This window comes from Malurus melanocephalus, unplaced genomic scaffold (genome assembly GCF_030028575.1).
Source record: "Malurus melanocephalus ecotype Western Australia unplaced genomic scaffold, MMel_1.1 scaffold_86, whole genome shotgun sequence".
NCBI classification, from domain to species: Eukaryota; Metazoa; Chordata; class Aves; order Passeriformes; family Maluridae; genus Malurus; species Malurus melanocephalus.
In genome coordinates this window covers 1406336-1417223 of record NW_026623318.1, presented here as the reverse complement: position 1 = coordinate 1417223, position 10888 = coordinate 1406336, and the positions used below count along the sequence as shown (strand labels likewise).

At 66.3% G+C, this 10888-nt stretch overlaps 2 protein-coding genes across 3 annotated transcripts in view; both read right to left on the bottom strand.

Annotated features, from left to right (window-relative positions):
* Positions 1–1057: 1057 nt before the first annotated feature.
* On the bottom strand, positions 1058–3081 carry REPIN1 (replication initiator 1). 2 transcript variants are annotated; one of them, XM_057367886.1, is made up of 5 exons: positions 3025–3081; positions 2598–2733; positions 2031–2126; positions 1150–1850; positions 1058–1107 (listed from the first exon to the last, which is right to left on the bottom strand). In XM_057367886.1, the coding sequence occupies exons 1-5, from the start codon at positions 3031–3033 to the stop codon at positions 1099–1101; spliced, it is 951 nt and encodes a 316-aa protein (XP_057223869.1). In that variant the 5' UTR covers positions 3034–3081; the 3' UTR covers positions 1058–1098. The 2 variants fall into 2 exon arrangements, with proteins under 2 accessions (XP_057223869.1, XP_057223867.1); XM_057367884.1 differs by having other exon boundaries at positions 1096–1850.
* An 856-nt stretch (positions 3082–3937) lies between these two features.
* Positions 3938–10888, bottom strand: part of LOC130574634 (uncharacterized) — a 16325-nt gene continuing 9374 nt past the window's right edge. Inside the window, exons 7-10 of the mRNA XM_057367969.1 lie at positions 9838–10375; positions 8979–9087; positions 8562–8675; positions 3938–8040 (exon numbers count right to left, since the gene is read on the bottom strand). Of these exons, the coding sequence (XP_057223952.1) occupies positions 5063–8040; positions 8562–8675; positions 8979–9087; positions 9838–10375 (3739 nt within the window). The 3' untranslated portion in view covers positions 3938–5062. The remainder of the gene's footprint in view (positions 8041–8561; positions 8676–8978; positions 9088–9837; positions 10376–10888) is intronic.

Here is a 10888-nt window from a genome sequence, read left to right as displayed (position 1 = left end):
TGACAAAGGCCCCAGAGGAGTCTCCTCCCTCCCTCCCTTCCTTCCTCCCCTTCCTCCCTCCCTGCCCTTCCTCCTAATTAAAGAGAATAAATAGAACAGAAATAAATAGAATTAAATAGAATTAAATGGCATAGGAAGAACAGAATGAAGTAAGAGAATTGGAATAAGCAGAAGAGAACAACTGGAATAACAAACAGAATTAGATAAAATAGAACAGAAAAGAACAAATAAATGACATATAAAAATTAAAATAGATTTAAAGAAATTTCTGCCTTTAAATACGGACACAGTGCAGGGCACTGGTGGGACTGGCAAGGACTGGRAAATGCCCTGGAGGGACATTCCAGGGTCCAAAGGTACTTCAGTGTCTGAAGAGGACACAGAGAAACATCCCAGAGGGATTTTCCAAGGTACAAAGATACTTCAAAGTCAAAAGGGACATGGAGAAGCATCTCTGAGGGTTTTTCTAAGGTGTAAAGATAATACGGAGAAACATCCCAGAGAGATTTTCCAACGACTGGGAGAACTAGGAAGCGCACTGGAGAAATATTCATGTCTGAAGATACTTCATGAACCAAAGAGATCATGGAAAAAAAATCTAGAMCCATTTTCCAGGGTCCAAATGGAATGGAAAAACATTCCAGATACTTCAAGATTTAAAGGGAAACATCCCAGAAGGATTTTCCAAGGTCTGGGAGAACTGGAAGTGCCCTGAAGGGACATTTCAGGGTTTGAAGGCACTTCAAGGGACACACGGAAGTCTCCTGGAGAGATTTCSCAAGGGGCAAAAGGGACATGGAGAAACATCCCTGAGGGACTTGCCAAGGTCTCTGACATAGAGAAGTCCCCTGGTTTCAGGAACTGCGAGGAGCTTGTGGCTCCAGGGGCGCCCTGGGGTGGCTGCAGCACCAGCGGGGACACATCCATCGGAGCACTGGGACAATCCCAGTCCCGCAGCTACTGCTGGTCACCCGCCAGAGGGTCCCTGTCCCTAAGGGGGTCCCTATGCCTGCGGGGGTCCCTGTGCCCGAGGGGGTCCCTGTCCGCAATCAGGTCCCCATCCCTGCAAGCATGCCTGTCCTTGAGCAGGTCTCCGTTTCAGAGTGGGTCCCCATCCCCTCAGGGGTCCCTCTTCCTGTCCCCAGGCAGGTCCCCATCCCCTCGGGAGTCCCTGTCGCGGGGGCGGCAGCGCCGGCGCGTTTTGCGGTGCGTGCTCAGGTTGGCCTGGGAGGCGAAGGCGCGGCCGCAGCGGCCGCAGAGGAAGGGCCGCTGGCCGGAGTGCGCCCGGCGGTGCAGCCGGAGGTACTCGCGGCGGGAGAAGGTGCGGCCGCACTCGGGGCACGGGTGGGCGCGCTCGGGGGCGCGGTGCTCCCGCAGGTGCAGCTCCAGGCTCTCCTTCCAGCTGAAGCTGCGGCCGCAGCGCCCGCACACGAAGGGCCGCTCCTCGCCCGGGAAGTGCCGGTGGCCCGGGGGACACGCCCGGTGGGTGTCGCGGTGCCGCAGCAGGTCCCCGCGAAGGCAGAAGGTGCGGCCGCAGTCGGCGCAGCCGTGCTGGGCTCGGGCACCTCCCCGCAGCTTCTTGTGCGCCAGGAGATTGCGGCGGTGCCGGAAGGATTTGCCGCAGGTGCCGCACAGGTACGGCCGGTCCGGGTGCGCCCGGAGCGTGACCTCCGCCCTGGAGCTCAGCCCGCGGCTGCTGCAGAGGAGCCCCGACACCGCCGGCACCTCCCGGGGGAGTGCCCTGGCGCAGATCCCCGGCTCGGTGTCACGCCAGCCGGAGCGGGGGACACCGTACGCCAATTCCCAATGTCCCCCGGCGTCGTCCTTGCTGTCAGAACCACCCCAGGCACCTATTGGGAACAGAGTGTCACCGTGGAGACTRCATGTGGCCCACCCCTGTGATACCGGGGAGAACCCCCGACCCAGTTCAGGGCGGTGTCAGACAGGGGGTCTGTCCAGGGCCAGCCCCTCGTCCCACAGCGACCCCCCAGCCCCATCGGGTGTCCCCACGGGTGTCCCCGGTCACTCACTGGTGTCGGTGGTGTCAGGAGATCCACTGTGTCCCCTAGCGCAGGGGACACCCTCGTGTGGCTCCTCCTTCACGTGGGTGAGCTTGCAGTTAGGGTCTGTGTGGGACAGAGGACCCTCAGTGTCCCCCGCAGCGCCTGAGAAGCGCCACCGTCACCAGGGAATCATCACCAAGCCGGCGGGGCGTGCTGAAGACGCGGGGGCAGCGGGGCCGGTGTGCCTGGTGCCATTATTCCTCCCACCCGGGACACASGTGGAGCCCTCTCTGCACGGAGAGGTGGGGGGTGAGCTCTGCGGGGTGCTCAGGCCGTGGACCCCCGGCTCAGCCCCCAGACCCACAGTTCTGCCAAGGGATCCCCAGCCATGTACCCAGACCCTGGCTGAGCCTCTGAAGCCCTGAGCCCCCAGACCCCCAGCCAAGACCCCAGACCACGGGCTCAGCCTCCACACGCCCAGCTCAGCCTTTGACTGTGTCCCCAACCCCATGGAACCCCCAGCCCTGCGGCAACCCCTGCCCTGTGCCCCCCCAGCCCCGTGGCGTCCCCTGCCCCACGCCCCCGTCCCCTCACCCAGGCTGGCCACCAGGTCGTAGTTGTCGCCCATGACCTCTCGGTGCAGTGCCCGCTGCCAGGGCGCCAGCTCTGCCCACTCTTCGGGGGAGAAATACACGGCCACCTCGTCGAATGTCACCTCAGGGAGCACCCCCTGGCAGGGACAGCGCGGGGCTCAGGGGGGCCTCCAGCACCGCCCCTCGCTGGACACCCCAAGGGGGTCAGGCGGGGCTGCAGCATCCCCCAGGCTCCGGGCGCCCGATCCCCGCCGCTAATCCCGACCGGAGGCGTCGGACACCCCCCCCCGCCCCCCCCAAAGCCCCCCCCCCCCCTCCCGCGGGGACCCCCGGCTCCCCCCCGGCCCGGGGCCGGTCTCTCCGCCGAACACCGCGGCCGCTGCACCCCCGGAGACCCCCGGGCCCCCCCGGGTCCCTCCGGGGCTCACCCGCTGCATCTCCGGGCGGGGCCCGATGGCGGCGCCGGCGGAAGGGGCTGGGCTGGGGGAGCGGCCCCCGGAGAGCGGGGAGGCACCGGAATCGAGTGTTGGGGGCACTGGGCGGGCAGCCGGGCTCTGCCGGTGCGACGGCGGCAGCACCGGTGGGTGCCGGGATCCGGCTCCTTCCCCGTATCCGGTGGGATCCGCCCCCGCTCCGGCCACGATCGCCCACGCCGCCAGCGTCAGCCACCTTCAAACTGGGGCTGCTCGGAGACACGCCCCCCCCGCCAAGACCACCCCTCATTCCCCCCCAAATCCCGAGGAACCGGCCTGGTGACTCCGGGGCCTGGGAGCCCCCACACCCCACAGAGGGTCCCGCACGGTAGGGCCTCGTACCAGAGAGTGCCAACGCAAAGGGCCCCACCCTGCGTGTCCACCCCAGTCCCAGATCAGGGACAATCAGAGCCTCCCGCGTCCTGACCCCACAGCCCATGCCCAAACCTCCCAGAACCCATCCGAGGTGGCACCAGGAGTCCCCAGCCAGGGCAGGGGAATCTTGGCCACGCCTGGCCGGTGGCACAGGGTGTCTTGTTTCCCAGTGTGTCCCCGCAGTGAGAGCCCCAGGTGTGAGAGCCCCCATCTGTCCCCAAGARCACCGGGGGTGTTGGTGCCACCCCAGTGGATGTGACAGTGACCCTGGGGTCGGCTTGGTGAGCACCCTGGTCCTGAGTCCAGGTGAGGTTTGGTGGCTGYAGAGCAGGTTGGAAAGTCCCAGCGCTGTCACTGTCCTGGTGGCCCCTCGGCCASGGCAGGCTGGGGCTGCAGCTGGCAGAGCCCTTCCTGGGATTCAGGCCAGAACTGAGGCTCCAGAAAGACGCCCCACATCCCCCCCAGTCCCAGATAAAAGACCTGGAGCCCCAGAGCCATCAGAAGCTTTTATTTTAAATAACCTCAAAAAATAGAATTGCGGAGAGCAGAGCTGGGGGAAGGGGAAGCGGGGTGAGACCTCCTGCCCGGCCAGAGCTCCAGTGGTGGCTGTCCCGGTGTCGGTCCCATCAGAACATCTGATTTCCTTTGGGATGAAGCAATGGCAGCTCCCGGTCTCTGTGGGTGAAGCTCAGCCCGAGGGCGTGGATCCCTGGCTGCGTCACACCGGGGGGAACACCAAGCAAACCCCAGCAAAGCACCCCGTGCCCCCGGAACCTCCCGCAGCCCCCACCACCCCCACGGCTCTGACTCCGGCTCCAGCAGCCACCCCATCCCAGAATATTGAGTCCCAAAGCGCGCAGTTATCCAGAGCAAGCAGAAGCACAAGCTGCCCCCCCACCCCCTGGCACCGGAGGCATCTCCAAGGGCCCTTCTGGAAGCAGAGCTGAGCCCTCCCAGGCTGTTTTCCAGGCTGTTTTCCCAGTGTTCCCCCAACTCCTCTGCTTGGAGCTGCCCCCGGGATCTCAGGAGGTCACCCTGCTGCAGGAAGAGTCCATCCCAAGGCACTCCCATCCCAGCTGTGTCCCGGGGGAATGCCATCCATTCTGGAATAGGATGGAGGGTCCCGGAAGTTAGACGGAGCCCTTGAAGGCCCCTCTTGTCCCAAGTCTGACTCCAGTGGATGCAAATCCACTGTGTCCAGCCTTTCCTGGCCTGTGGGGCTGAAGCCAACATGGCAGACACAGGTCCAGCACTGTCCCCTSCAGCCCTTTGGTGTCTTCCAGAGCCAGAAACGTGCAGTGTCCCAGTCTGGCTCTGCTTTGCCCCATCAGCCCCTGATGGAGGCTTCTCCAAGTCCCAGCGCTGTATCTGACTGGTGACAGCACCTTGTCACCAATGCCTCGGCTCCATCTGTTTGGCTATGTCCTCTCCGCTCCATCCTCCTCCAGGTCYGCTCTGGGGGAGCGAAGGAGCCAAGGGCCCGCCTTTGCCAGTGGGGGTCCCATGGGGAGTCCAATGTGGGGGATCACAGGCAACCGGGGAGGGGGGGGGTCCTGGAGAGGTCTCGGTGCAGATCCCAGCGTGAGGGTCACAGGCAGCGGGGCAGGACCCGGGGGCATCACAGGCAGCCGGGACATGGGGCCGGTTTCTCCTCACCACGCTCCTGCTCCGGCACTCCTGGCACTCGCTTCTCCTCGAAGGCCCGAGCGCAGCCGCCGGCCTTGGGCCAGAGCTGCCCACGGTGGGGCTCAGGCGGGCGGGGGGCCAGGCAGGCGGCGCAGCAGCACGGAGGGGGCAGCCCCGGCGCCCGGGGGCTCGGGCCCCCTCCGGGGCACTTGCAAGGGGGCGCTGGGGCCGGGGCGGCGCCGGGGCCCGGGGGAGGCTCGTCCTGCATCAGCTGCAGGAGGATGTCGGCGGCACCCGTGGGACTGTCGGGGCGCACTGGGGGGACCCCGCGGGAGCAGGGCGGCAGCAACAGCGCGGGGGGCTCAGGGGCCTTGCCCAGCGGGTCCCCGGTGACACAGGGCGGGGGCAGGCCGGCGCCGTGGGTGCGGCGGTGCCGCAGAAGGTGAGCCTTCTGGCTGAAGCCCTTGCCGCAGTCAGCGCAGCGGAACGGCCGCTCCCCGGTGTGCGTCCGCAGGTGCACGGCCAGGTTCACCTTCTGCCGGAACCGTTTCCCGCACTCAGCACACGTGTGGGGCCGCTCAGCGCAGCCGTGGGGACACTCGGCACACCCGTGGGGACATTCTGCACACGCGTGGGGCTGTTCGGCACACGTGTGGGGCCGCTCACAGGGGTGGGGCCGCTCGCAGGGGCGAGGATGCTCGGCGCAGGTGTGAGGATGCTCGACGCAGCCACGGGGACACTCGGCACAGGCATGGGGCTGCTCGCACGCGTGGGGCCGCTTGGTGCAGGCGTGGGGCTGCTCGCAGGGGTGGGGACACTCAGCACAAGGGGGCGGCCGCTCGGTGCAGGGGTGTGGCTGCCCGCAGGGGTGGGGCCGCTCCACACAGGCGTGAGGGTGCTCTGCACAGGCACAGCGCTGCTCGGCGCAGGTGTGGAGCCGCTCGACGCAGGCGTGAGGACGCTCGGCGCAGCCATGGGGTTGCTCGGTGCAGGCGTGAGGACGCTCAGCGCAGGCGTGGGGATGCTCGGTGCAAGTGTGGGGGCACTTGGCACAGGTGTGCAGCTGCTCAGCGYAGGCGTGCGGCCGCTCGCCGCCACCGTGGCCCGGCCGCAGCCCCCCGTGCTCCCCGCAGGCCTCTCCGCAGAGCCCGCAGGGGAAAGGACTCCCGGTGGGGTCCGGGGCGCCGGGGGCTGGGCCGGGGGTCCCGGTGTGCACCCTCTGGTGCACCCGCAGGGACAGTTTGCTCTTGAAGCGCTTGGGACACTCGAGGCAGGTGAAGGGCTGGCGGCCCAGGTGCGTCTTCTGGTGTGCCAGCAGGTTGGGCTTCTGTGCGAAGCGCTTCCCGCACTGGGCGCAGGCGAAGGGGCGCTCGCCCGTGTGCACCCGGTAGTGCGTCACCAGGTTGCCCTTCTGGTTGAAGCGGCGGCCGCAGACGCCGCAGGTGAAGGGCCGTTCACCTGTGTGGATGCGCTGGTGGGTGGCCAGGTTGGTTTTGAGGCTGAAGCGTTTGCCGCAGGTGTCGCAGCGGAAGGGGCCGCGCCCRCCGGGGCTGTGCCCGTGCCGCTGCGGCCGCCCGCACTGCGCCAAGCCCCGCCCGCACTCGGGGCACGGCCAGGACCGGCCCTCTCCCGCCCGAGCCGGGGGGGACCCGGGGGACTGCTCGGTGCCCGGCTCGGTGGGGGGGGCCCCAGGGCACGGCTTATGCCCTGCGTGGCTCTTCTGGTGGGCGACGAGGGCGAGCCAGAGCCCGAAGCTGTTCCCGCACTGGTTGCAGATGAACGGCTTTTCCGGGGGGGCTGCAGCGTCCCCCGGCCCCAGCTGTACCCCCAGGGGCCCCAGGAGGGGGGGGGCGGGGGCAAATGTGGCCGCGGGCGCCTCAGGGGGCCGCAGCAGGGGCACCTTGGGGCAGACGCCCTCGCTGCAGTGGGCGCAGGGGAAGGGGGGCTCGCCTGGGGCTGGTGGGGGGAAGCCCTTCTCGGGGCATGGGAACAACTCAGCGCCCTCGGGAGGCTTTGGGGCGGGCAGGAGAGGGGCGAAGGGGGCAGGGTCCTGCGGGGTGGGTGCGGAGGGCAGCAGGGCGGGCGGGGCCCCAAAGGGCACGGCAGGGGCCGGGCCGCGCGCGGGGCAGCGGCGCTGGCGGGGGATGTGCGTCTTCTGGTGGGCCTTGAGGGACACCTTGTCCTTGAAGCACTTGTGGCACTGGGCGCAGGGGAAGGGGCGCAGGTCGGTGTGGGTGCTCTGGTGCGTGACCAGGTTGGTTTTCTGGGTGAAGCGCTTGCCACACTGGGCGCAGGCGAAGGGCCGCTCACCTGTGTGCACCCGGTAGTGCGTCACCAGGTTGGTTTTCTGGTTGAAGCTGCGGCCGCACAGGAAGCAGGAGAAGGGCCGCTCACCCGTGTGGATGCGCCGGTGCGTGATGAGGTTGGGCTTCTGCCGGAAGCTCTTTCCACACTCAGGGCACACGAAGGGCGCATCCTCAGCGCAGCCCCGCGCCGGTGCCCGCGCCCGCGCCTTGCCCTCATCGGGGTGGGTACCGTGGATGCGCTGGTGCGCCAGCAGGTTGGCCTTCTGCGAGAAGCTCTTGCCACACTGAGCRCAGGGGAAGGGCCGCTCGCCCGTGTGCACACGCCGGTGTGTCAGCAGGTTGGGCCGCTGGCTGAAGCTCTTCCCGCAGTCCCCACAGCGGAATGGCTTCTCCCCGGTGTGGATGCGCTCGTGCGTCACCAGGCTCTGCTTCTGCCGGAAGCCCTTCCCGCACTGGGCGCAGCGGAAGGGGCCGGGGACRCCCCCCTGGGCCCCCCAACAGCCGGCTCGGGGGGCCGGGGGGTCCCGGGGGGGCTCAGGCCCGCGCTGCCCGCCAGGGAACCAGCGGCCAGAGCTGCCGCCCGCGGCCGGGAACAGCTCCAGGGAGCCGGCGCCGATGCCGGGCTTCTCCTCGGGTTCCACCTTGCTCACCCGCCCAGGCTCCACTGCACCGGAGAGATCCCGGCGTTATCCCGGCTCTCAGGGAATTCGGGGTTGCCCCGAGTGGGGAGGACCTGGGTCTGGCCCCCCCACTCTTTGTGAGCCCCTGTGTGCTGAACTGCAGGGAACGGGGACACCCCAAAAGGCCCCAACTCCCCGAGACCCTCCTGGTCTGTGACACCCTACAGGGCCCCCAAATCCCGAGTTTTTGACACCCAGGTCCAAAATGGTCCAAACTGGCTCAGAACGGTGAAAACTGGTCTAAAATGACCAAGACTGGTCCACAAAACTGGCCAAAACTGGCTCAGAATTGCCATAAATCRGTCATAAATGGCTGTGAATTGGCCTGGAATGACACCAAAATGGCTGAAAACTGCCCCAAAATGGCGGAAAGTAGTCTTAAACTGGTCTAAACTGCCCCCCAAAAGTCCCAAATTGGCCCGCAGTGTCCCCAAACCACCCCAGCCTGTACTTTCCCGAGGCCCCTGATSCCACTGCTCCCCCATTCCCATGGGTCTGGACTCACCAGCGCAGGGACTGCCCAGGGCCTTGGAATCCTCCGGGCCCGTCCGCGYGGCTCCGAATGGCTCCTCCGGCGGCTTCATCCCAAACAAACCCCCYGGCTTGAAGAACCGGTACCCTGGGGGAACAAGGGGCACTAGAGAGTCAGGATCAGGGACAGAACTGCCGCTGGGAGAGCCAGGACTGAGCTGCTCCTGGGAGAGCCGGGCTCTGGCAACAGGGAATGGGGCTGCTCCTCGAGAAGGGGTCCAGGGAAGGTGGGATGGAGCCATTSCTGGGCTCTGGGCTCTTCCCACAGCCTCTCCCATCCCCGGGAATCCCCCARAACACTTTCATCATCCCAGTTCAAAGTTCCCACAAAAATGCACTGAGCTCCGAGCGAAGAATTCCACCCCCACCCCGGGGTGTCACCCTCGCTCACCTGTGCAGGGATCTGACGGGATCTCGGCGCCAACGGCATCCAGCTGGGATGCAGCCCGCGGTGCCGGGCTCAGCCGGGAATACGGGAGCAGATCCAGGGCGTGGGCAGGCTGGGGAGGGGGCAGCGGCTCAGTGGCGTTTTGGAGCCATTTGGGTCATTTTGGGATGTTTTAGGACCTTTCCCTGGGTTTGGCATAGGCCCAGGACAAGGATCATTCTCCTATCATGCATCCCAAATATGAACTTCGGGTTCCTTGCTCTAGAATGGAGCCCACATGCCTGCTCTCCAAACCAGATCCCTGCTCCCCCAAATTAGATCTCTACCCCTCCAAACCAAATCCCTGCTCCCCCAGCAAATTCCTGCTCCCCAAACAAGATCCTTGTTACCCCAAAACATCCCCAATCCTGCTCCTTTAAAACGGATCTCTGAGCCGCAAAGCAGGTCCCTATCCCCCCAATCCCCACTGCCCACCACCCAAAYCAGCTCTTTCCAGCCAGGACCCGCCAGGACCCACACCGAGGGAGGAATCTTTCCTGAGGAGCCAATCCCACATTTCCAGGGGCCTCAAACACTCCCGAAGCCCCCCTCCCCTGGTGCCCTCCCAGATTCCTCTCATTTCCTCAAACTCCCGGAGCCTGGYGGAGGCACAGCCGGGGGCTTGTCTCCCCCGTCATGCTCCGGGACTTCCCTAAGTGCCGATTTCCCAAAAAAACTCATCCCCCGAAAACCGGGAGAGGGGTCCGGCGATTGAAGAAAAAAGCACGGGAAAACCCCCGGCCCGTGAATTTCCCCCGGGATGCCCCCAAATGTCCTGGGATGGCGGAAGAGCGGGAGATCCCGCCGGGAATCCCCCGGGTACCTGGGGCGCTCCCCCCGCGGACATCGCTCCTCCGGGGCCCCTTCCCGGCCCCTTCCCGGCCTCTTCGAGGGCTCTTTCCCAGCTGCTTCCCGGCTCTTTCCCGGCCTCTTCCCAGCCTTTTCCTGGTCTCCTTCCGCCACCGACTCTCTCAAATGGCCGCGGCAGGGTCCTGGGAGAGCGGGAATGTGAGTGGGAGTTGGGAATAGGAACGGGAGTGGGAGCCAGGCCGGAGGAGTGCGGCAGCCCCGGAGCGGCTCCGGCGGCCTCGCCCCCACCCCYCTTCTCCTCCTCCTCCCCCCGGAATTTGGGGTGCGGAAGGCGCCGAGCGGGGCCGGATCTGGCTGTGAACGGCGAGAGCTCGGGAGCGCTGGGAGTTGTAGTTCGGGATGGAATGGAACGGATTAGGTGGGAACGAGTGGGAGCGGCGGCTGCGCCCGCCGGGAACGGCCCCGGAGCAGGGAATGGACCCGCGCGGCATCGACTTGTCGAGCCGGGAACAACCCTGGCAGCCGGGAACAACCCCGGGAGGTGGGAACAACTCCGGAGTCAGGAACAGGCCCGGCACAGMCTCGCCTGGAGAGCCGGGAATAGCCCTAGGAGCTGCGAACAGCCACGGCGCGGCTTCGCCTTGGCAGCCGGGAATAGCCCTGGGACTCGGGAACTGCCCGGGCATGGAATCACCTCATCAGCCGGGAAAAGCCCCGGGAGCCGGGAACAGCCCCGCGGCCATCGGGCCGGATCCCCCCGAGCCCGCCGGCTCCCGCGGCAGCTCCCGGCGTTCGGGGATCCCGGCTCCCCTCGGTGCCGGCTGCGCTCTGGGGGAATTCGGGGTGACCCCGGTGCCCCACAGCACCAGCTCCCTGCTGGGGGAGCCCCGAACCYGCCGCTGCCACGTGTGTCCTCCCCGAGATTCCAGCATCCCTTAACACCCCAAAAACACTCCTTGAAACCTCCAAACACAACCTGAGACTCCCCCGAGGCCCCCGTGACCGCCCCAAACACCCCCTTGACACGGCCCTGACACCCCGAACGCCCCCGAGCCCCCAACCCC